Source organism: Besnoitia besnoiti, chromosome VII, assembly GCF_002563875.1.
Source record: "Besnoitia besnoiti strain Bb-Ger1 chromosome VII, whole genome shotgun sequence".
In the NCBI taxonomy this organism is placed as follows: Eukaryota; Apicomplexa; class Conoidasida; order Eucoccidiorida; family Sarcocystidae; genus Besnoitia; species Besnoitia besnoiti.
In genome coordinates, this window is record NC_042362.1 from 2,627,536 (window position 1) to 2,652,183 (window position 24,648).

The 24,648-nt window shown below is 61.8% G+C and overlaps 4 protein-coding genes across 4 annotated transcripts; 1 reads left to right on the plus strand and 3 right to left on the minus strand.

The window, feature by feature from the left end:
• Nucleotides 1-1,471: 1,471 nt before the first annotated feature.
• On the minus strand, nt 1,472-4,818 carry BESB_079780 (uncharacterized protein; the record flags this gene model as incomplete). Its single annotated transcript, XM_029366340.1, has 2 exons — nt 1,472-3,639; nt 3,750-4,818. 2 exons carry the CDS (start codon nt 4,816-4,818, stop codon nt 1,472-1,474), a joined length of 3,237 nt encoding a protein of 1,078 aa, XP_029217771.1.
• Nucleotides 4,819-7,916: 3,098 nt separating this feature from the next.
• Nucleotides 7,917-8,183, minus strand: BESB_079790 (uncharacterized protein; the record flags this gene model as incomplete). Its single annotated transcript, XM_029366341.1, has 1 exon — nt 7,917-8,183. The coding sequence occupies one exon, from the start codon at nt 8,181-8,183 to the stop codon at nt 7,917-7,919; it is 267 nt and encodes an 88-aa protein (XP_029217772.1).
• Nucleotides 8,184-10,293: 2,110 nt separating this feature from the next.
• On the plus strand, nt 10,294-18,102 carry BESB_079800 (uncharacterized protein; the record flags this gene model as incomplete). The annotated part of the gene is made up of 3 exons (XM_029366342.1): nt 10,294-12,025; nt 12,429-17,740; nt 18,007-18,102. The coding sequence occupies 3 exons, from the start codon at nt 10,294-10,296 to the stop codon at nt 18,100-18,102; spliced, it is 7,140 nt and encodes a 2,379-aa protein (XP_029217773.1).
• A 2,321-nt stretch (nt 18,103-20,423) lies between these two features.
• On the minus strand, nt 20,424-24,017 carry BESB_079810 (alveolin domain containing intermediate filament IMC7; the record flags this gene model as incomplete). Its single annotated transcript, XM_029366343.1, has 5 exons — nt 20,424-20,828; nt 21,132-21,281; nt 21,725-22,186; nt 22,528-23,025; nt 23,994-24,017. The coding sequence occupies 5 exons, from the start codon at nt 24,015-24,017 to the stop codon at nt 20,424-20,426; spliced, it is 1,539 nt and encodes a 512-aa protein (XP_029217774.1).
• Between the last annotated feature and the right edge of the window lie 631 nt (nt 24,018-24,648).

Genomic DNA, 24,648 nt, shown 5'->3' on the forward strand with positions numbered 1-24,648 from the left:
AAATCCTCTTTCCGCTCGCCCCAGTGTCCAGGGGCATTCCGTGTCTCATATGTATGTCCCCGGCTACATATATATATATATATATATATATATATATATATATATATATATATATATATATAAGTGGCTTAGGTCTTTATATATAGCGGGTACAGACAATTACAAAAGTGAATTTGTCTGGGCGCTGGGGTGGGCGAAAAGAGTATTATGTTTCTGCAGATATAGGATGTGGAAGCCCATACCTGGCAAGGGAATGACTCAATAGATTTATCGAAGACATGAGGTACCGCAACGCCTCGTGCGCGATCCCCTGTCGTCGGCACGGAATTGCACCTTCAATGATAGTTTGTCGAAGAAGCAAACAAGAAAAATGCTCCTAGTCCCATTGTTCTCCTAACGAGATAATGACGGTGACACGATGACCGGCACGTAGTAGGACACTGCCGCAGATTCCCCTGCTCTCCGCTATTCTTTGTTTTATTCCTTCCTCTGCGCGCTGCTGCATGCCCCTACCAGGGCCCAACCGAAGAACTCACTCGAACAAAAGTTTCCCCAACGTCTTGGCGCACCCATACCACGATACACTAGAGATACAAATGTGGCCTACGCCGCTAGCCCAACTTCGCGCGCAACACTGGCTATCTAAGAGTCGAAGCTCACATGCGCCGCTCAACATAACACTCTTTGCCGTCGCCCGGATGAACTCCTCGTACGCCAAAACGCATTCTAGGGGCAACAGCCCAGCACATTCGACGGCCCTCCGCCTCTAGGTACGGCGGAGAAGCGAGAGAATCCGCGTCTTCGGACTGACTCCACCCGACCCCCGCCCCCCCTCCCCCTGGGAAAGGAAAAACTGTCACCAATAAAAATATCACATGATTTACGGGCAAGGGTCACGATCATCGAATGTGGCGCCAAAGGCGGACACACCCGTAGGACAGCCAGTCACCACCCGCGTGGACACGTGCGCGGGCGATCATGTCCGCCCCCGTCTCGGCTCGTCGTCCTGTGTCTGCTGCCTGCACTCGAAAGCTCGCCGCTCAGTAGTCCCCGCGCCTCACTCAGGCCCCAGCCTCGCCGCCCTTCGCATCTCCACCCATCGATCCACGGCAGTGGATTGGCAGGCTCTTTCGCAGACCTGCGCAGCGATGAACCTGACGGGAACCTGCGAGGCGAGGACGGGCCGGCATGGCATCGCAACTAGTCCCTCCCTTTGCTCCCTTCGCCGTCTTTCGTCCTCACAGGCGCTTGCAGGCCCTCGCGAATCTGACCTGCTTCGCTTCCCTGACACCAGTCGCGCGAACCGTTTTCTCCTAATAGCGTTGTATTCCCCTCTCCCTCCCTCGCGCTGGCGACGAACCGCGTTCGCGGCTCGTGCCGCACACACATCTCGAAATCTCTCAGCTACAAAAATGGACTCGAGGTCAAAACGCTGAATGTCGTTTCCGCGTGTAAATAAAAAAACGATGTCTCACTCGAACTGCGCCTCACGCAGCAAGCGGTTGGCGGCCACGTAGTCGATAAACCTGGGCTCGGACTGGTCGCTGGCTCGTCGCCCCGGCCGCTCGTCCCCCGCGGCGCCCTCTGCGCTGGCATCCCCCCCGCAGAGGGCCCCCCCGTCCGCCCTCGAGTCTCCGCGGCCCGCCGCCGACGCCGCGGACGACGACAGAACAGCATTTCGAACTCCGCGCGCTCCGCTGCCTCTTGAGAGGTACGAGCCGAGCGAGAGCGACGTCGGGTGAAGGCGGTGAGGCGCGGATCGCGTCGGCGACGGCGCCGCGTGCATCGACGAGGGCGCCCCGTGCGCAGACGCCCCCGTGAAGCACGCCGAGGCCGGCACAGAGGGAACCAGAAGCGGAGACGCGATCCGCCAAGAGACCGCCGCCGCCGACCTCTGCCGCTCACCGGCTGGCGAGGCGTCAGCCTGTGGGGGTCGCTGCGCCGCCGACGAGCTCCCAGGCGGTGAGCAGGGCGCGCCCGCGTGTGGCGAAGCAGGAGGCGAGAGTAGCCACGAGGCTCCAGGCGCCACGCGCGCCGCTGCCAACGAAAATGCCGAAGAGGATGGCGGAACCGCCGAGAGGAGGTCCGAAGGCGACACCGGAGGCGATGCCCGCGTGGAAGCCGTCAACCCCGTCCACGGAGGGGACTCGGTACTGCCGCCCTGCCAGCTCGCGGACCCAAAGGAGCTGTCGGAGGACGAGTACGAAGACATCGACGAGAAGCCTTCGCCGCTTCTGCTGCCTCGACTGGACAGCGCCACGCCCGGAGCGAACGTCTCTCCACTGAGGACTGACGAGGTGTCTGAGAAAGATGATCCCCCGGAGAAAGACGAAGACGCAAAGGAATACGCGGAAGCCGAGTACCCCCGACGCAGCCGAGGCGACGCAAACGAAGGCAAGTCCGAATCCAGGTCGTCGTCCCCCTCGTCCTCTTCGTCCTGTGGGCCTCCGTCTTGCCTCTGGCGCCGACACAGCTCCCCACGCGACGTCGCGTATCTTGCCTCGTCCCCATTCTCGTCTCCGTGCCGGCGACACGGCCACTCCACAGAAAGCCTATCTGGCGTCGCCGCATGTCCGCGCCCCGTTACGCGCGCCTCGCGCGACCTGAAACCCGCCGCGGGTTCACCAGCCCCCCGAGGGAGAGTCTGGCCTGAGGCGGACGCCCCCCCCACGGAGCTGCCGGATTGCTCGACATTCGCGGATTGGGCGCGCTCGCGTTCCACACTCCCACGCACGGCGGGGGCGGCGACTGCGGCATCGCGGGAAGGCGGCGTCGCTCGCCCGAGAAGCGCCTTCACACGCTGGCGCTTCGCCTCTTCACTCGTCGAGTGGCGCGTCTGCTTGCGGGCCGCGGAGCCCTCTTCCCAGTCGCTGGCCTCGCACTCTGCTTCCCAACGTAGGCCGCCGCGTCGTCGCTCGCTCGCGTCCACTCCACTAGCCTTAGCTTGAGCGCCAGGGCACCCATCAAGCCCGATGCTGGACAGACGCACGAGGCGTTGGATGTGCATCGCGCATGGGGACAGCGGGGTGCTGCAGAGGTCGATCGTCTGCGCGAAACGTCGTCTGCGGGGTGGCGACACGCTCGGCTCGGCGTCGGAGAGCGAGTCTGCCTCTTCGGGGCACATCTCCGTCGGCTGCGACGCCACAGGAGCCTGCGCCAGCTCTGGGGTGCCGCTCGGCAGCTGCAGCGAAGAAGACGACGCGTGCGGAGGCGAAAGGGAAAACGAAGAAGCGAGAGACGGGCGGCAGGTTCCTCGCGACGCAGCGGGAGACGGCGGACGGTCTGATAAAGACGTAGAACACCTGGAAGTCCGCCGGCAGCTCAAGTCTCCTGACCCCGACGCGGCGCAGTCGCGAGGCTTAACCGACTCGCCGTCGCTCCCGCGGGATACAAGCTCCGCCTCGCCGATGTTCTGGCCGCCTGGATTCGCAAGAGTCTCCGTGGAGCGGCGGTTGGCGTTTGCCTCTCGCGTCGACCCCCCCTCACCAGTTACTTCCCCCTGAGGCCCCAACCGTGTGCCCCTCCGCTCCCCCCACGGGGAGAGCCCAAGGCGCCCTTCGGGCGCGTTGGGCTCCAGCGGGCAGTCCTTCAGAATGTGGGGGCTTCGCCCATCCCCGCCTTGACGGGGGTCGGGGCACGCTGTTCCGGGGGAAGCACCAAGACGACGCCTCTCGTCGTCGCGCGGGCTATAAGCCGTTCAAACACGCCCTCCTGCATGGGGGCGCCCGCAGTTGGTTCCAGATTCGCACTTTGCCCGTCTCCGTGTCCCATGCCTCCGGCACCCGCCGGCGAAAAACGCGGTGGCGACGCCGCCAGCGGCAGCAAGGCCCCCGAGCGATGCATGTGTGCCGCGGATTCGGCGCTGGCGTGTGCATAACTGCTATTGAGTCTGCATTTTTTTGCAAAAAGGGTGGTGATCGCCTCGATGTTCGCGTCCACATCCTCGGCGTCCCGCGCGCGCTCCTTCGTCCACTCCGCAGAAAGCGCTGAGCGCTTCTTGCCGCGTGTCGCACTCTCCCCCAGACCCGGGTGCGCAGCTCCACAGTCGGGAGAAACTCCAGCCTCGCAGAGCGTGTCAAAGTCGCTTTCCGCCGGCTTCCGGCGCTGCGGCGAGGCGGGGGAGGAGGCGGTACACAGAGACGACGAGAATGAGGCGCGCGAGGACGTGGCGCAGAACGTGGGCGTGCTGAGCGAAGAGGAGAGATCTGCGTTCGTCGCGAGGGTCAGGGACGCCAGCGACACATCGTCCATGGCGCTACTTGCTGGCGAGCCGAATCCGCAGCACCCGAGCAACTCCTCAGAGGCATCCAGGCGGCGCGGCGGAGGCACATCCTCACTCACTTCGCCGTCCTGCAACGGGGACATCGGCTCGCCCAGCAGATCAGACGGCGAGAAGGCGCGACGTTCATAGCGGCCTGCAAACAGCGGCGCGTCGTCCTCCTCATCTTCCTGTGGACAGCGAAACTGGCGCACGGTATCTCGCGGAGCGGTCGGACTCGCTGGAGCTGCTGTCTCCCAGGCGCTCGGAAACGAGGGCGGCGCGTGCTTGAGTCCCTCGCTAGAGACCGTCTGAGGCGGCGCACGCGACGCCGCGGTCAAAGACGGTTGGGTGACCGGCGCACAGGAGGGGAAAAAAGCAGACACAAGAGACACACCGCGAGCGTCCTTCTGAGCCGTGCAGGTGGTCATATTTGCGGCGAAACTCGCGAATGAGGAAGGCTCCGCGTCCCCCAGCACATGGGATGCCGGCGAAGGCACGCTCTCCTCTGGACCTCCACCCGGCAGCGGCGAGCACACCTCAACAGCCGCAGGCTCCATCAGCCCTCAGAACAGCAGCGAGGCAAGTCTGCGCCGGCAGGAAGTGGACGCGACGGAGTGTGCGAGGAGATGCAGGCCGCCAAACAACCGACGCGCACCCACGATTCGCCCCGTAGGAAGGGCTCGGCACGCGCACACCACGGAACACTGGGAGCGAATGCGGAAGGCGTTGCCGCAAACCCCTCAGCCAAAAACAGAACAACTCTCGGGTTTGCCCCCCCTTCAAAAAATCCTCTCCACCCCACAGATCCAACAGAAACCACGCAGCGCCGCCCGCCCCCCCGCAGCCGCAGCTGAGAGACCGCAGGGAATTCTCAGCTCGGCGCCCACCTGCTGCGCATCCATAGACTGCACACGCAGGCGGAAACAAGATCCCTTCAAGCGACCCTAGGAGCGGAAGCCACGGGTTTCTGTGACGAAGCGCGAAACCCCGGGGGACGCGTCTTCCCTTCACCGGCAGAAGACCGGCACGCGACGCTCTCTTGATCTGCTGAACGAGCTTCGTAGCCACAGACACATACCACGAGTCTATGAAAGAGGAAGGGATACGTAGGGGACCAGGAAGACTCTCATCTCGAGAACTGTGGCTTTCGCGCAGCAGCTGTAAAAGGCGGCTGAAGGACGTGAGGACTGGAATGCGGACCCGCGCCCACAAAGCATGTGGCGAGGGCTGACTTGGCGAGGGGGGTGGGGGGGGGGGGGGGGGGTGGGGATAGAAAGGAACTAAATGAACGCGCGAGGGTTAAATTTCCAACTCCAGGTCCGCGCCCAGCGATGAACAGGACAGGGGAAGACTGAGAACGATACTGCTGCAGAAAGGTCGTTGAACGCACACGCCGGACTGCGCCCCCTTCCGGCCCTCGAAAGCACGGAGCGAGATGTGACAATTCCCCTTGCCAGCAGCACGTCTGTGGTGCTTCATACGCGCTCCACAGAACAAACACGCCAGTCAGGTCAGAAGTTTTCTTTCTCAACCTAAACAATGGATACCTTGGCTATCCCGCCGCCGCCGGTCAGACAGTTCCGCGACGCTACTTTATGCCCACGTCTGTGGAGCTCTCTAGCGCAGCGGTGGAGCCTTCTGGTGGCTTTCAGAAAAATACATGCGAATGCATTCGCCAGAAGATCACACTTGGGAGCGTCAGCAGTCTGTGTGCCGCGTAGACAAGTCAAAAAGCGACGCCGGTACCTGGCGAAGCGAAGACACACGCGGCGCTTCACCACGTGGGCGCGACGGGAGAAAGAGTTGGAAGAAGAAGCCTCTAGAAGATAGTCCTGCCGTCATGCGTGACTGGTGAAAGGCGATAATCTCTCCGTGTGCAGCCGCCCGCCTAGAGCGCCTTCAAGGCGAAAAAATGATCGGAGGTCTGCACCCGCCCGCGCGTGGATCGGCGCTCCTTGAGGCCCCGAAGGCGCTCAAGCGGAGAAGGTACGAATTTTGAAAGCTCGAAAAGCTCTTGCAGCCAACGAAAAGCGGGAAACACTACTTCCGCAGATGAACCCGTCGCAGAGGAAAGTAAGTGCTACAAAAAAGCCGTCGCCAGAGGGGAGAGACGCGCGCGCGCGCTCGCTCTCTCTCACAGACGGCTAGTGCAGCGACAGCATGGACACTGCCGAAAAATCGAGACGGCGGCGCCAGCCTCCAGCAGAAACGGCCTTAAATGCATTCATAGGCGGACGATCTATCGCAGTACCTGGGGCCCAAAAAGCAGAACGGATGGAGGGAAAGGAAAGAAGCAGGAGGAGATGACCACACTCCGGATGAGACGATCATACACATCCCAGTGTCGCCGCTGCCGAACGGCGATTTCGCACGTGAGTCAGCCAAAATCGATCCTTGGAGAGCTAACTCACACAGAGACGCCACAAGTGATACGCCCACCTCCCGCCCTTATTACTCAACGACCTGAGGCATCTGAGGAGGCAAAACGAAGTAACTTTGACTGTCTTTCTGCGTGGGACATCCTGAAAAGCGTCACCTGTGTCTCTCTTGCTGCCGGCCGCGCACGCTTGTTCCTCCACATGAAGCCTCGGCGGTTCGCTTTACGGTCATCGCATGCGCTATCCGGTCCCCTGGTGGATGTAAAGCAACTCTCGGTCTTACACAGGCCGAGCAGAAAGGTTCACGAACGGTCCTTCACAGTAAAGTGGCCAGTCGTGCGTAGCACTGGCTGTTTCCCGTCGCAGTCGGAACGATTTGCCTAGGCGGGTGACCATCTGGATCCAGCGTCGCTTCACAGAGACAGAGGCACTAACAGTGTTGTGTGGCGGGCGCCAGTCCTAGTTAGACGCACAAGCGCGGATGCTGGTTGGTAGAAAGCCGAGTGTGTCGGAAATGAGTAGCATACTTACGTTTAGGAGTGTTTGCTAGCACAGTTGTGCTCGTACACTGAAAATTACTGGATGCGACGGGTGCAGTTGCGCCGCAAACGCGCGATTCCTGCTTTGTGAGGCAGGTAGTTATGGTTAGGAACAGGTCTACCGCGTTGCAGAATCAGGAGAGTCGTCCGGTGACCTACAAAGCCGGAATACCTTGGATCACACCGTCAGTTGGCAGTGGTGTCGCACATGTCCGCATGTGTGTGGCGGTCGCGCTGCACGAGGAAGCGCTCTCAGAGAGATTTGCCCGCCAAAGACGCCCGCCTGAATGTGTTCCAAGTGAGAACGAGTGAATTCCACGCTTGTCGCCGCGGATAAAGCCGACCGGATCAAGCTCCTGCGGGGTCTGCTGCCCATAGGAGTGCATGGTCCCTTTCCAAGAGTTGCAGTGACCCGATGAATACGCATTATTTCATGTATGTAGAACGGTGGACCTCATGGGCGTCAAACAGAATGCGAACGGTTGTTAGTGCGGAGCGGAAAATAGGAAACATCCAGTGCAAATGTATTGATAATGCGACCCTCGCTCTTTCCCAGAGTCATTCCTGCGGGGGGAACGTAGTCTTCATACGGTTCTTGACGAGGAGCTCGTGGCATTGCGCTGACTTCAGCCTCCAAGGTCACGGCGATAGTCATGAGGAACGAGGCTGAGGTTTGGACCGTTTTTCATGCGTAGCTGGCTCTGCGGGTGACATGAGACATTTTTCGGAATACCGAACTCATTCCGGCTGCGTCAGGACAGCTTTGGTGATCATGATGACTCCCCAGACGACGGCCCAGATCCAGCCAACAAGCGGGAGAATCAGCTGAAGGATACCGATTAAAATATCTGTAGCGTCGGTCTCAAAAATGCCAATGACGATCATGCCAATTCCGAAAAGGATGCAGTTCAGCAGGGCCAGCAGGCAGTAAGCCAGTTTCGCAAGCCTAGACGTGGGAGCAGCTGGAGTTTGGAGAGTTGTCAAGCGGAAGAGTATCTCTGTCATGGTGCCTCACGGAGAAAGCCAGAATGTCACAGCTGAGAGAGTGAAAAAGTGCAGAAAAAGATATCCCGGCAGACTGAGTGTTGTCAGGCTACTGAATATGGGTGAACTGGCTGGTCACCCTGGCTAGGCATATGACAACTCTAGCTCGGCGGGCAGGTAGCTTGTCTACTGCATGCCAAGCGGCTACGCCTCTACGCGCGTGCGCGCCCTCGGCACCTTTGCGTCGGAGTTCGACGGTTGAGCATGGCAGATGGCGTCTTTCTCCATATGAGAACAAGTTCAAGGAGTTGTCTGGGAGCTCGGAACCGCGCTGAAGGATGCTATGCAGATTCACGAAGCCGAATCGCCCGCAAATGCGGCAGATCCCACAAGGATGAACTGATTCGTACATCGATCCTTACCGTTGCACGGTAGTGCGGTGTGAGGTTTGATTAGAGGACGATCGTACAGATCATCCTGTATTGTACATGTGTGTTGGCGGTCAGGCTAAGCACACGAAGAATTGTAGAAGACTGGGGCTGAACACCTGTCTCCTCGGACTGAGTGTTTTTAGCTGGCATGCTCTACTTCAACGCTCGTCATTATTCGTCATACATGCGCACAGAAGCTCCTGTTATCGCTCACCGAAATGCACACTCGGATCGCGCTCACAGCGCGTACTGCCCGGTAGGTGTGGTGTTGAGTTCGAGGTTCTTCTTTTACGATCCGGGTCATAGCAGACCTCCTCGAGTATGTCTCTAGCCTGTCCGTGGTAGCACGGTGTAGAAAAAGCGCCTCGCTGCTCTGCAGCCCTCGTAGCGAAGATTTTCCATGCTTTGCTGTGTAGCTCAACACTCAGATCCGGGCCCCATGATATGGCCGCTCGCGGATTTATACACACGGAAAAATTTGACCCTGCCTTTCTTTCACTCTGCTCGCCTGAAAGAACGGAGAGACATGATGAACGCTCAACGGAAACCAACCAACAGTGAGGGTCAGCGCTGACGGGAGACGTAAGAAGAGGCCCGTCTCGCAATTGAGGAATCGTAAAGTCGCCCGTTCGCTCGAGACACAGAGACGGCTGCCTCTGCGGCGCCTTGCAGACGGCTCTAGTAGTTTCCGACGACTACCCAGGCCCCACGCGAGAGAAGTCGCACAGTTTTTCTGTTTTTCCCCCTAGTTTCGATGCGTTCCTTCCCTACGGGTTGGTAGGGGCTTCGATATACTCACTCGAACGACCGAGCGATATCGAGCGCGTCAGCGGAACTTCCTCGATTTTGCCATGCCGCATGCACGGTTTTTCTCATGGCATCGTGTTGCAAAGAACGTCGTGTTTGCGGCGATAGCCCTACTTCGGAGTTGAAGAGGATTTCCCGTTTCTTGCACTACTCGTGGGTTCGCCCGCCTTTGTTACACCTAATTCTGGCGCGGTAGGGTGCGTCTTCGCCTTGTTCGTTCACCGTCGAGCCGCGAGCTGCTGGGGCTTTGCATGTTCATAGATAGCTCTGTTGGTTCGTCCCTTTTACGTCCATGTTTCTCACCTGTTCATCGGTGGCGCTTTTTTGCTTGTTTGCTTCGCCGGCCGTGAGTAGAACCCTGTGGAGGAAACGCCGCCGCCTCTCCTGTCGCTGGGCAACGTGTGTGCTGGCTTTTCGGTCCTTTTCTCGCCCTCCCCGGCGGGGAAAGACAAGACGAGCCAGCCTTTTCATCTCGAGGTTTCTCTGTAGTCGCCTCCCTTCTGGCTGTTCTGAGTGCTCACGTCGCCGAAAGCGAGACACTCCTCTCTACTCTGGACATACGTGTACTATCGAGTTGTGAGCACGAGTTCTCCTTTTTCGCACCACGCTGCGCGAGCCGAAGAGTTGATCTTGGCTCGGTCGAAGAGTCCACAGTTACAGTTGCGACGCGGCATTGCCGCTGTGCCTCCTGGCGGTTTGCGAGTGACGGCGCTGGAATTCCAAGGAAAAGGGACTGCCTCTGTGGGAGGGAGTCGCGCGAAGAGCGAGACAGGTTGCCACGAGAGAGCTCTCACCTATCGGCGGTGCCCAGCACTTCAGCCTTGGTCTCTGGTTCGTTTCTCTAGAGGAGCTGACCCAGTGCGGCGCGGACTCCCCTCTGTTCCTTCCGCACCATGGCGCTAACGCAGCAGCTCGATGCGGAGCCGTGGAGTCATCCAGACGCGAAGCCTGACGACTGCACGTCTCACACGGACTCCTCGTCAGACACGGGACACTCCGAGGCGGGTGGCGACGCGTCCTCACCCGCAACCTCGAGTCCCGCGTCGTCTTCGCGAGACGAGTCGCCGCTAGTGTCTTCCAAGTCCTCCTTCCTCGCCGCCTCCTCGGGGGCGTCTTCCGCGTCGCCCCTGCGTTCGCAGCTCTCCTATCTTCGCATGAGCATCAGCGACGCTGTGCGCGCCTACGTTCTGCTGCGCCCGCCGCGGGGGTCAGACGCCTCTTCGTGCGGCGCCGCCCCGCGTAACCTTCCGAAGCCGTCGCAGCCGCTCACGCCCGCGGAAGAGACGCGACTGCAGGAAGGAGCGCTGGCGTCTCTCTCTCTGAAGCTCTGCAGCGGATCCCTGCACATCGCGCAGCTGCTCAGACTTCTGCGGCCCTTCGCAGTCGATGCCAAGAGCACGGCGGAACAGACTCGCGGTTCGCGAGGGCGATCCCAGCCGGCTGCAGACGCGGGCGCAGAACAGGACGAGGCGGAGGAGCGAGTTGCGGGAGACGAAGGTGGAGCCCGCGGCGACGCGACTGATGCAGTCGGCAGGGCGAAGGGCGCCGCTGTGGCGGCAGCGACGGGCGATGCTCCCGCTCGTCCAAATTTGTCTTCCGCGGAGGACAGGGCGCTGGAGGATGATTCGGTTATCTGGGACTCCGCGGAAGACGAAGAGGATTCCTCCAGCGCCCCGAACGCCTTTGCGCGAAACGCCCAGCGACGCCGGCGCGCCGCGCTGCTCCTCGGCGAGGTGCTGCAGCGCGTGCCTTCGCTTTCGCTCTCCGCCGCACCGCCTTCCGCTGGCGACCCGCCCGCGGGAGAGGGCGAAACGCGCGTGGATCCAGTTGGGGTCTCACCCGCGTCAGGCGAGGCCTCTGTCTGCAACAGCGGAGCGGCCGATGAGCGCTCAACGCTGTCTCAAATTGTCGGTTTCTGTCTGGAAAACCTCAACGACTGGTACGTCGTCGAGGGCGCCTGTGCGGCTTTGCTGGCGCTGCTGACGCACCATCGCGATGCGCTGAGAGCTGAGCGTGTCCGCTTCGTGCGAGAGGCGAAGAAAAGGTCTGCCGTTGAGTCCCCCAAGGCGCCAGAGGAGGCCCCGGGGGGCGCCTCTGGCGAGCTACCAGGCAGCGGAGACGAAGCGCCCGCACAGGTGGGGCGAGAAGGCGAGGCAGCGACCGCGCAGGGCGATGGCGGCCGCGAGGCGAGGAGTGCGGAACGAGCCAGGGCGGGCGGCGAAAAAAGCTTAGAAGGAGGGAAGAGCGAAGAAGAGAGTTTGGTGGAGGCGGTCCTGCGTCGCCTCTTGTGCGATGTGCACGCGCCTGCATTTGCGCAGAACGTCCGCCAGCTGATTCTGCGGCTGCTCCTAGCTCTGCTTAGAGAGTGCGAGCCTGAAGTGGCGGCCCTGGCCAGACGCAGAAAAGAGGCAGGCGGCGTCCAGGTCGTCACAGCGGTCTGTACACAGCTCGAGGGAGAGAGAGATCCGCGGTGTCTCTTGTTGCTCTTTGAGATCGTCGCGGTGCTTGGCGCCTCGTACGCCTCCATCATGCGAAGAGACGAAGTCGAGAACGTTGTTGACGTGGTGATGACCTACTTCCCAATTGCCTTCAGTCCGCCTCCCAACGCACCTATTCCTATCACTGGTAAGACTGTTTGCGTCCTGGATTCCACCTTCTTTCTTCTCTCTCTTCGTATCGAGTCCCTGCTCGGTCGCTGTTTTTCTTGCTGTGTGCGTGTTTGCGTCTTTACGCATTCGCCTCCCTTTTGGCGGGTCGTGTTCTGCGCTGTCCTCGCAGCTGCAGTCACCAGGGGATGTAGGCCGGCGTCTGACGGCTCCACTCGTTTTCGCCGTCTGCCCCGATGGAGCTCGGCGCGATGTCCTCGGCATCTCCGCTTTGTGTTTTTTTGTTTTTCTGCGTTTCCAGCAGCTGCCTGTCTTCCGCGGCGTGCGTGCTTCATGCAGTCGTGTTCGCCCCGCCTCTGCCTCCCGGTTTTTCCGCAGTTTCACTTTGCTGTTTTCGCGCGGTTCTGCGTGTCTGCACACAGAGGAGACGCTGGTGGAGAGGTTCCACCGCGCCCTCACGTCGACGCCGCTCTTCTCCTCGTTCGTTCTTTTGTATCTCCTCGACGCCTTGGCCTCCGCGGGCGACGAGGACTTTCAGCAGACGCTGGAGGAGATCAAGAAAACTGCCGCCGCCGTTCTGCCCCACTTCCCTCCCTCGGCCGTCCTCGCGGTGCTGCAGCCGGTGCAGGGCCTGATGCTCCAGTCCTGCTACGAGGCCCCCAGCGTGCATACGGCGCAGCTCGTCGCCGTGTGGGTTCTCTTTCTGCGGCGGGCTGTGCAGGCGGAAGATGGCCTCGACGCCGACGGCGAGGCGCGTTGGCTGGCGGGGGACGAACGGCGCGAGAACGCGAACTGCGCACTGAACAGGGAGAGCCAGCGCGGACAGCGGCAACGCGTCTCTGCAGACGACGCGCAGCCCGCCGCCGACTCTGAAAACGGCGGCGCCCAGCCACGTGGCGCGGCAGCTACCGCCGACGCCGATGCCTTGTGGCTCGATTGCTTTTCGCCGCCTCTCGCTGCGCCTTCCGCTTCCGCCGCCCTGCTGGCGGCTGTCCCACCCGCCTTGCCGCCATGGCTGCTGCACCAAGTTCGTCCGCTCCTCGCGGAGCTGTTTGCGCCTCTGTTGGATTTCGATCAGGCGCCTGGGAGTCCTGCCTGCGTGGCGGCCCGCCAGTTCCTTCTCCGCTCTGCGGTCATCTCGGAGACGCTGTGTCGCCTCTGCCTCGAGATCTGCGTTCTCCCGCTCCTCCGCCTCACGCTCGCGTCCTGCCCGACGCCGCGGCAGCGCAGTCCAGGCGGGGGAAGCCACTCGCTGCTTCCAGCCGAGTCTGAGTCTGTAGAGCGCCCAGACGACGCGCCTTCTGCGGGCGCGGGAGACGCGCAGGAGGACGCGCTTCTGGACGAGGCGTGGGACGCGGCTCTCGTGCGCGCCGTCGCGACCGTCCACACCGTCGAGCGCTTCATCACTCTGGGCATCGCTGCGGGTTTGCTCCCAAAGAAAGACGCGTGCCCCGCGTCTGAGGCCGGCCTGCTTCTCCTCCGGCTCGGCTCACTCTTCAGAGCCACGCGCTCGCGCCTTCTCTCGAGCGGCCGGTCCGAGGTCTTTGTCTGCTTTTTCCAGGCGATTGGCGAGGTGGCGGCGCTGCCTCAGCAGTTCCCCGAGCTGCGAGACGACGCTGTGCGCATGTTCGCGTCCCTGCTCGGGTTTTCGGCTCCCTCGAGTCCCCCACCGTTCTCGCGCGCGTTGGCGGGCAACGCCACTGCATGCGCGCGGCGTTCGAACCCGACAGCGCCCTCGGACGCTTTGAAGCCCAACGGTCTGCCCATGGAGCTTGGCGGCGAAGAGGCGCCCGACACGCGAGACGCGCCGCCCGACACGCGCGACGCGCCCGCTGAGGCTGAGCTCTTCCACGCGCGCTGGGTGACCCTCCTCGAGATGACGCTGCGCCTCCAGGGCCTGTCGGCCGTCCTGACGAGCCCGTCGAGTCTCCTGTTGGGGGCGCTCCGCGCTCTTCAGCAGGTGCTGTTGGCCTGCGGGGACGCCGAGGCCTCCTCGTCTCTTCTTTCGAACTTGCTGCAGGGCGGCGCCGTGTGCGTGAGGCGAAAGCGAAACGTGGCGGGGAATGGCGAGGCGGAGAAAAATGGCGCACGCTCTCCGGCCGACGACAGCCTCGAGGAGGACTCTGTGGAGGATGCCGCGGCCGCCGAGCGGGAGCGACAAGAGATACTGCTTGACTTTGTCGAGGAGCTTTCTCCTCTCGCCGGGACTCTCGCTGTACGTGCTCAGAGTCCAATAGGCGCCGCGGGGTGCTCGGGAGACGGCGACGCGGGTATGGCGCCTCTGGCATCAGCTGTCACTCTGATTCTTTCAGAGGCGGGATCTCAGCTTCTGTGTGGCTCTTGGTGCCTCGCCGAAACGCACCAGCACCGCGCCGGTGCTGCCGGCAGCAGAGCCCGGGGGTGCGGAGTGCCGGGGAGCCTTGACCGCGGAAACGAGGCGGCAGAAACCGAATGCCTCTCGCGCACGCCGCTCAGTCTTCTCCCGGCGGGTGCACGTCTGGAGGTCGCCCTCGCTATCGCGGCCGTCCTCCTCGGCCGCTCCAACGTCGCGCCTTCCTTCTCGACGTCCTGCCTCAGTCGCTCTCCTCTCTGGTCTGCCGCGATCCCCCGCTGTGGCGCGTGTGGCGCTTCCTCTCCCCCTTCGGCCTCGTTGCCGGAGCGCAGCCAGCCAGCCGCTCCCGTCGATGAGGCACTTGCATGCGTGAGCCCCCAGAAGGATGCAGGTCAGACTGAACCGACGCAGGCCAACACCTTGGATGAACTTCAGGCGTCAATGTTCACTCTTCTCATCGCCAGCGCGGCGCAGGCTGCGAGCTCCTCCGCGGGTCTCATGCATGCAGCTATGCGCAGTCGAAGGGGCGACGAGACAGATCGTCCCACAGGCGCGAACCGGTCTAATGAGGAAGCCAATCGAGTTGTCGCGACGTCGGTTCTACAAGTCGTCACGCAGGGTATTATCGACTGGCTCCAGATCAGGTCCATGGCGACGAGTGCGGGCGTGGTCGCGGAGACACCTGGAGACACTTTGGGTTCCAGTCTCCGCAGTAGCGGATGCCCGTTCGACGCCCTACTCCGGGGGCTCGAACAAGCCACGTATGTTGCTTTGAGCGAGCCTGTCTCGCCACTGTCATCTTCGAGTTCTGTCGTGTCTCTTCTTCCGCGTCTCCGCTATCTGCTGAGCCTTCTTCTTCACTCTGCTCCCCGCGTGGAGGCGAAGCAATGCGCCGTCGCGCTCCTTTCGCGCGCCGCAAGGCAGGAAGAAAGCAGCCTTGAGGAACCCGAACGAGCCGCTCAGCAGGGCAGCGCGCACTTCGGCCGCGAGGGAGAGAGTGGGGTTGCCCTCCTTCTGCTGACTCCCGCTGCGCTTGCCTTTCTGGCCGCCGTTCCGGAGGACCGGCGCAGCAATTGCAGCGGAGACGACGGCGCAGCTAGCGGCTCCTTCTCGAGCCTCTTGGAGCGTCTTCTTCATCGGTGTTTGTCTCTAATGACCGAGCCCAGGAGGCTTTGGTCTGCAGACATCGGCGTCGCCGCGCCACCTGCTGGGTCGGCCTCGGCTTCGCTGACCGCGTCCCCTTCGCGTGCGCAGGGCGAGGAGGCGTGGCTCCCATCAGAGAAGGTTTTGCTGGACGTCGTCGTCGCGATACTCTACTTCGCGCCTGCGGAGCAGACGCTGCAACGCCTCATCGGCACGCTCAAGCAATTCAAAGGACGAGAAGATACGGGAACTGTGCCGCAAGGAGACGACGTAGAAAACGCGGAGGCGGATGCTTCATCTGTCTCCCCGTGGGAGAGAGACTACCAATCAACCATGTGGCAGAACGCGATTGTGAAGGGGCTCTGCCTCCGCCAGGAGGTGGCGCGACGCGCCAGCGAGCACGCGCTTGCCTCAGAGCAGCTTCATGAGCTGCTTCGTCCTGTGTTCGCACCCGCCGTCGCGCTTCGCGATTCGCGGTCCGAAGCCCGCCACAGCCTCGACAAGAGGGCTTGTGTGCGCCCTGGGCACGACGCGAAGCAGCCTGCCCCCGCGCGCCTTGCTGCCACAGCAGCGAAGGCGTCTGTCTCCGTCTCTTCGGTGCGTTCGGCTCACGCCGAATCTTCGCTGTTTGTGAGTCTGTCGTCGTCGCTTGCGGTGGCGAGGCTGCTGGGCGACACCGTGTTGGACGGGACTGCGGACCTGCTGGCGAACGACGGCGAAGAGGCCAAGCGGGGAGCGGAGACAGCCGTGACGCGCATTTCCAGCGCGCCGCGAAGAGATTCCGCCGAAGAGGCGACTGAAACAGGCGACAGAGACAGCAGGAACCGAAGCCGAGAAGAGCGCGTGATCCTTCCAGGCCTCCTTTCGCTGCTGCCATGCGCCGCGCCGGCGTCCGATTCTGACACCGAGCGAGACAAAGGCGGCCGAGGCGACGGCGAGTGTCTGCGCTTTCGCCTTTCGGGTGAGCCGCTCCAGTGCGTCGCGCGCCACGTCCTCTACGACGCTCGGGCAGCTGTCGGCGCAATGCGCCGCCACCTGGTCGCGCAGGGAGCTGCGGACATGCGGTTGACGACTTCTGCGTGCGCGACGCCGCTGGGCGGCCTTGCGCCTCCGGACGCTGCCGAGGAGGCGCGCGGTGCCTCGCTCGGGGCTGAGGCGGCGCTTCGTCTGCGCCTCGCCGCGCTGCCAGCCGCCGCGTGTCTAGCCCGTGCGGCCGCGTCTCTGCCAGTAGAGGAGGTCCTGCTCTATGGGCTCGACGGCGCCTACGACGATGGGGAGCTCAGGCCTCCTGAGAGGCAGGCCGGAGCCGCGCCTGCCGACGCGTTTTTCGCCCTCGGTCCTCAGCCGCAGCGCGGCCTGCTTGCCACAGTCGTGATCTGGGTTGTCTCCTTTTACTTCGCGGTGAGGCGCGACAGGCCGACGCTTCACCCGGGGGCTCGCGGGCTTCTCCGGGGCCTCGCAGGGGCTAGGCGGCGAAGGGAGGAGACAGACGGAAGGCGCGCGCAGCAAGCCGATGGGGACGAAACCGCGTTGAGGGATTCTTCGGGTGCCCTCACGCGTGCGCCAGCAGGTGCGGCAGGCGAGGCGGGCCTTGCCGCGCCGTCGCCAGGGGCTGGCGTGTCTTCGGGCCGGTTCGTGGAGCATCTGCTTTTCTCCCTGGAGGAAGCCGAAGACGTTCTCCTTTCGTCGACGCTCCTGCTGATTCTCTCCGCGCAGCGGCGCAAGCGGCTGCTGCGCGTTCTCGCCGCCCTGCGAGAGGCCCCGGCCTCGCAGGCGGGCTCCTCGGGAGCGGGCGCGGATGTAGACGCGGCCGGGGTTGGTGCGCCAGCCGGAGCCTCCCCAGAGCCTTCGGCTGCGGGCGGAGGGAGCCCGTTGGGCTCTAGCGGCGACACCGCAGAGGGCGAGGCCGAGGGGAAGCGGACGACCTTGGAGAAGTGGAGCTTCGCAGAGGCGCCTGCCCCCTGCGAGCCGCGCGGCTCGCTGGTGCTCGAGGAGATGGAGTTGCAGTTTCTTGACCAGGCTGTCGGCCTCATTCTTCCGTTCCTCCTCACTGTTGCGCAGCAAGGATGCAAGGACGATGTCGAGGCGCGGGAGCGCGGACGAAGGCGCCAGGCACGCACACTTGGCGACGTGGCCGCGCGGCCTCTGTCGGTGCCTGAGGGAGGGTTTGCCGGTCCGGTGCTTCGTCTCCTCGCGATTCAAGCGGTTATGAACTACGCCGACAGGCCGCTGGGCGTCATTCGCAAAATGCAGAAAGAGGTGCGACACGCGCCGCGTACGGGGCAGGGGAGCGTGAGATACACGCGAGCGCACTCGAGCGCTGAGAGGATAGGCCTTGACGACGACTCACACGCCAAGGGTCTGAACTAGCACCCCCCGCCCGCTTTAGGGGCCCCGCTGTTTCATGGCTTTCTAGCCCGCGGGCGAAACCTGCTTGTCTCCGCTTTCGGGTGCGGAGTTCGCTTCGTGTGTGCAGGGTGTACGCGCGTGTTTTTTTTTATTCGTTTTCTGCGTGTGTTTCTCAGGTAGTCGCCGGAATCTCGCCGGCGCTGGATGACCCTGTGCGCCTCGTAAGACGAGCTGCCGCCGTTTGCAAAAACCGCTGGACTGTGCGGGAGTGAAGCCGAAACGCAGCGAAGCGGAGACGCGGAGGCACGCGAACAGGGTCGAGACGCAGCACAGACCAAAGAGGCGACGGATCAGGAGGCCGCACATGGGTGTTTCTGCCTGTTCGCACTCGCGATAAATATTCAGAAATTTACCATTTTGTGTTGAGAGTGCTCTCTTCGTGTCTCTCGTGCCGGTTGGTCCTCGGCGCACTGCGCGTGCGATTCTCGCGTGTCCCTGGTTTTCTGGTTGTGTAGACTCATTCGTCTCAGACAACTACATGCATGCATGCTTCTGTGCGCTGAAGTGTGCACATGTTCGCTAAACACTGGCGGCATGCTTGATTCCTTCGTGTCAAGCACGGGCGATGTCTCGTGTGTCGCGGTCGAAAAAAAAAGTGGACTTGCGACGTGGTTCTGCAGACGCGCGCTTGCGCACAGGCACGCAGCTACTTCCTCTCAAGGCTTCACATGGAACGCTGTTTCTATCAGTACACTTTACGATCCTTTTAGACTTTTTCTAGCTGCGTATTTCAACTTCAAAAATATGTAGATATTGCCAATCCACTCAGCCATACGCGTCCTGGTTGCGTCTCTAGATACGGATGAGAGCTAACATTCTTACCGACTCGGCGGACACGCTGGTCCTGCCCACACTCTGAATAAACTGAGTTACGACCGGCAGCGGCGCCCTGTTCGCCGCAAGTGACTCGAACTGCCACTAGCGTAGCGCCAGACAGTGGTCGCGCAGACGGGTCGCGGGCGCTGCTGCTCTCGCCCGCGCTGCAGCGCAGGTAAGTCGACCGGTTACGTTCGACGCATCTTTTCTAGCGGTGATGTGCTCTGCTCTGACTCTAACGCCCCCCCTTCCTCCCTCCCCCCCGAACCCTCGAGTGGTGCTTTGTAGTCGGAGGGCTGCGTATGCCGACAGCAGGCACGTCGGAGACATGCGATGTCTACGCAACTGGGCACTAGCCGCAGAAGGGCCGTCACCGCACTGCCGGCGGGCGTGAGTGCAGGCCAGTGCGCTGTCGAATCCACCTATTAGGTGTTCGCCTAACGCAGGGTCGAGCTCCTGGATGGGAGCGACAGGCGCGGCGAAACAAACAGCGAAAAGCGCTCTGGTTCCGGTCAGCCAGCGTACGGCGGCCCCGTAGGCGCAGGCACACGGTCAGACACGCGAGGAAAAGCGGAGCGGAAAAAACTCACCCGCAGGTAGGTTTTTCCTCAGCGATGCGCAGAGGCACCCCTCGTTCGTAGTAAGACACTCCCAATACGCAGACACGAAACCAGGCAACGAGACAAGGCACGCGGCGACCGAGCTTCTCGTGGAGCTGCGGTCACTTACACCGTTCTTCCTTGCGTTTCACATGCAATGGACAACAGTGTCGCAGCGCGGCGGCGGCCGCGCGCTCCAAGGCAAACGCGAGCGGAGCCAGACCCCTCTCACAAACCTCGTACGCAGTGATGCCTATCAGCATGAACAAATCGGTACACAACCACAGATATGCGTGTGCGCATAAGACAGACAATCCAGTGCGTGAGCGTCACCGCGTCTGTGTGCCCTAGAGAACTGCAAACTCGACTCTTTCAAGTCGTTTAAGAGACACCCTTCTGCACAGCTGCTGCCCACGGCTACAGTCTTAGACAACAGTCTCTCCCCCCTCTCACTCCGCAGCGCGTCCGCAGGACATGGCTGGGCGCTTCTTCTACAGGGCCGCGACCAGTGGCAGCGCGAGCCTCGGTCCACGAGGAAACAAAAAAGCAGTAAACAGCTTCTGCGACATGACGTGGAAATGGCAACGCAACACCGCCACGCACCAGTAGGGACGAGGGGAGCAGGTGATTCCGCTTCCCCCTGGTGCCGCGAAGAGAAGATATACGACGCAGTTCGCGCACCCGCGCGCGGTTTTTCTGAAGGTTTCTCTTGGCTTCAAATACGGGACCAAATGAAGGCGGGAAGTGGGCGCTGTCGTCCTTCGGTGCCTTCACCGCGGCAAGACAGCGTGTCGCATCATTGTTTCGTCCGCGTGTCTTCGCTGTGGCCCAGCCGCCCCTTGTCGTTGCACTGCTCAGTCGCGCAATCCGCCACACACCGCAGGCGCCCTTCACGCGTCTCACGCTCGAACCCGAAAGTCACTGACAGGGTTCGCGTCCTCCGCCGCACAGAGCAACACAGCCGCGCCGCATGCATCCCGGACCTGCCCCGCGTTCTGTACCTTCTTTCTTCTCGCCGTCGACTCCGGCGTCGTCTTCCTTCTGGCTTGCCTGACTCGGGTCTTCTCGTCGGCCGCGCTCCCTCTCCCGCGTCTCGCTGCATTTCCAAGTTGCTGCATTTAGTCCGAGAGGGGCGTGGGGGCGCTGTCGGGGCGCGCGACCGTGGTCGTGCTCTCCTCAGGGCCGACCGCGGCTCCAGGCAGCGACGCGTCCCCCGTAGTCGTCGCCGACGTGCCTTCGCCATCGCCCAGCTCGTCGGTCAGGCTCGCCAGACGCGCAGGCTCGCCGCTGGGACCCTTGAGTCCCAACGCGGTTTGTTCAGGCGCGCGGTAGACCATCGGAATGCCCACGTTGCCGGATGGGAAGCGATTCAGGTGCCCGCCGTCCAAGTCGCGGTACACCGAGAGGATGACGTCCTCGGTGAGGTTCACGGTCTCCGTGTTCCTCTTGTCTGGGTTCACGTCTTCCTGCAGGCGGTTGAACGTCACCTCCAACGACTTGGGGTCCTTACCGCCGACGTCCACCTGCACAGTTAGCACAACAAACAGCGCACTCGCGTGGCGCCGAAGCCCAGACACTCGAATCAAGCGCAGGAGACGCCAGGGAGACGCGAGAGAGACACGGCGCGCATCCGGCGCAGTGCTGCCCTCAGACACTGCCCCGCAGGCGACCATAACAGTGGATCAACGCGGAACAAGGGGATGCAGACACGCCGCTCGTTTCAAAATGCACACGCGACGCATCATCTGCTCCCCTGAGCAGACGCGGGGCCGCCTCTCTGGAACGCTCGAGTTTCCTGATTTCGCGCGTCCCTTTTGCAGACTCACCTCGAGGCGTTTGCAGCCCTGTTCATCGACGACCGAGCGGACGCCAGTGGATGCAGCGTCAACCTCGATGCGTTCGGGAGCCGGGGGTTCAACTTCCACGCGAGCTGCGAGCTCGTTGGCCTTGTTCACGACCTGGTTGAAGACTTCAGCCTGCGGAGGAACCGCGCACCAGAAACACACGCCGCTGCTGGAAGCAACCTTTACAAAGCAGAGGCCGACGCAACAAGGAGCGCGACACCACGCCAGACTCGCAACAATCCATGTAGATCCTTCCCCGAGTGCTTCAGGCGCAGGGCAATCCACGTCGAGAGCCGGTCGGCTCGCAGTTCCAGACATACGCCTCCACACGCACGGATGTTTTATGCAGAATTCACAGGCTGCCCGGCATCAGCGCTTTTCCACGTGGAAAGACACCCACACCCACAGACTCACACAGGCGCACGCGTACGTCTGTGCTAATGAGACTGTGGCGTCAAGACCGCTAAGGGACAGAGCATGCGCCGCCCCACTTCTGAACATCGCGCACACACCCCCGAGTCGGCAGCTTCACGCGCCGCCGCAGAATCAGCAGGAGAGAGGTGTGGACTGCGTACCTGTCGAGCGTTGAATTGGTTGAGGGCCTCGAGGTGCGGGTTCATTTCGACGCTTAGCTGGTGGAGGAGTTCGGGGCTGACTTCCGCGCTCTTGGTCACTTGACGGAGTTCCTCGGCCTTGATGGGGACGGCGACAGGTCTGGGCACGTAGACGTCCACGGGGACGAGCTTCGGCACGTAGCGGGCGACCGGCACCTGAATGATTTTCGCGGACTCATGCAGCTCGGGCACGAAGGTCTGCGACATCACGACCGGCACACGCACGTCCTGAAACTGCGGCACGATGAACGGCGTGTCGACCGGGAAGGCGCGAGGCACCAGCCGCGAGCATCCGCGCGCTGGGCACTCGAACGTGTAGTGAACCATCCGGGTTTTCACTTCAGGCACCGTGTAGGAAAGATGGAGCGGCAAGTCCACGACTTGCACCGACGGCACGAAGCGCGCAATCTCGCGCTCAACTTCCTGTCAAAGAAAACGCGCAGACACACAGCCACCACACACACACACAGGCACATACATACATACATACATACATATGCAGATGCATATACATACACATGCTGACGCGCAGGAGTGAGGGGGAGACGGGGGCCGCCAGAGACGTGGAACGCCGGCATCCCAAGGGGCGAGTCAGGCGAGGTCTCCGGGCGCGCGTCATACACACCTCTGCAGCACTGTTCGTCGCGAAGTGCGCTGGTTGTGTCTGCGAGAGCTGCTCATCTGCGTCATGCACGAACGCAATAGGAAGGCCTACTAGGGACGGTAGGACGCGGCGCTACATCTGCATTCGATGAGGCGCTTACATCAGCTTGCGTTTCGGCGGTGGAGGCGTGTGTGAGGAGTGCTTCCTTGGTCGCCTTCCAGCCCATCTGGACCATGTCAGCGGCCGCCGAAAACCATCGCGGGCCCTTTGCGTTCTCTTCGGCTTCGGCTTTCTCCGTTCCGTCCGCTTCCACGCAGCCGTTCAGGCCGCCGCTCCCGACGGTCTTAGTCAGCGTGCACGTGGTAGTCGTGGTCTTGGTCGCGGAGAAGATAAGGCGCTTCGCAGTCGCGGGGGACTGTTCGGAGAGCAGCTTTTGGATTTCCAGAGCCTGGGAAGATGCCGCGAGCTTGCTGCCTTCGCCCGCCTTGCCCTCCTCGCCGCCCTTCGCCGGACGCACTACGACGCGACAGAAATTCTTCGCGTTCTCCCCCTCGGCGAACTTGCGAGCCGACGGGGAACTGTCCGCGTGGAGCGGAAAGCCCTCGGCACTAGGCTTGATCGGCTCCGCCATGTCGTGCTTGTCCAGGACAGGCGCGGCCTGAAAAAGACAATGCAAGCAACAGAACCAACTGACGCCCATCCAACTGGTTGAAACTCGGTCTCGCCCTCTCCTCTCCACCCCATCTGCCGCGGAAACGCTTCAAACGCTTCGTGGAACGCGTTCACGGTACAGGGGGGAGTAGCACGGCACTGCATCAGAGGCAAAAGCGGCAAAGGCCACACGACGAATCAGTAGCAGACACACGTGAAAGCCTGAACCATGGATCCACAATAGGTATTCGTCGAGTCATCACGAGGCGACCTGGCTAGATAGACATGACTTTCCGGGGCTGTACCGCGGCTGTGGGAATTCTGAGCTGTTTGGCGCATGCCACCGTTCAGGCAGTACGCATGCACTGAACTGCTCGAATACATATATATATATATATATTTTTTCTCCGAGACACCGCCGAAAACAGGACGCAGAGACGACAAAAAAGCGGAGGTGGGCGCTGGGCGCCAGCGGCCTCGAAGGTCCAGCGGATTCCGCCCAGTTTACAAAGAAAAGCTCCCCCCTCTTTCCACATGTTTCACGCTCGGGAAGCTCGCGAGCGAGTCCTCAAATCGAATAGACAACGATATTATAGTTCCTAGAATACTGAAGATGACTCTGGTTACGAGATACAGACAACCAAGCTTATGACTGCAGTACACCACCACCCCACTGGACTGCTGAAGACAGCTAAAAGAGTTCCCTCCAGCAGAAAACCGAGAGGCCAGACTCTGGGGGGTCCAAAGCAGAGCGACTTTTGAAGCCTCGACAGAGCAGTGCAGAGCGAGGCAGGTGTCAATTCGTTTGCCGCCGGTGCCAGCGCAGAGTCGCTTCTGCAGCGTGCGGCGCACACACATCCTCGCTAGCGCCCTTCATTTACGCGTATGTCACGGTGTGCAGACCCCGGCCGGGCTCCAGAGCACGCGGGACGCAGGGAAAGAAGCACCGAGACAACGTGGAGAGAGCCGACGTACGGGGTTGGAAGTTGAGAACGCCATTGTGACGCGAAAGGTGGGACCGGGTAGGAGAACGGTTCGCAGGAAGTCTTCGGACAGGAACTCGAGGGCGACGCTCGCGCTCAGTTGCAGAGCAAAATGTCTCCTGTCACAAAGAGTTTGAGAAGCGGAAAAAGCTCACGGGAGTGGCTCTCTGTCGCCCTGTCAAATGGTTCGTGGGCAGTTGGTGACCTTCGTCCAAAAACCACGCAGAGAGGAGCGGGGCCGCGGTGCGCAGTGTGGCAGATTTTAAGGATTTGGGTCAGAGGCAACAGCGAGTTTTGGGCCAGAAGACACGCAGTCTTTGAAGGCGAAAAATTATGGACACAGACAGGTGTCGACGATGGAACCGTCGCCCGCCGTTTGAACCTTTGTATCGTCCGCCGAGTGGGGAAGGCAAGAAGGCGTAGCGCTGTTCGCAGTCGGCGCAGCGAAAAAAAGGTGGACTGAAATGTGTGCCAGCAGGAGGACCGAGGCAGCGAACGCACGCGGAGGAAAAACACAGAAGAAGCGAGGGCAAACAGACGGCGGGAACGCACACAGTGGCGTGGCGGCGCACAGGGAACTCCGACTTCGCCGGAAGAAGGCAGCCGCTTCCCCCTTCTCTCCCGTGTGTCGGCTTAAGAGGCAACAG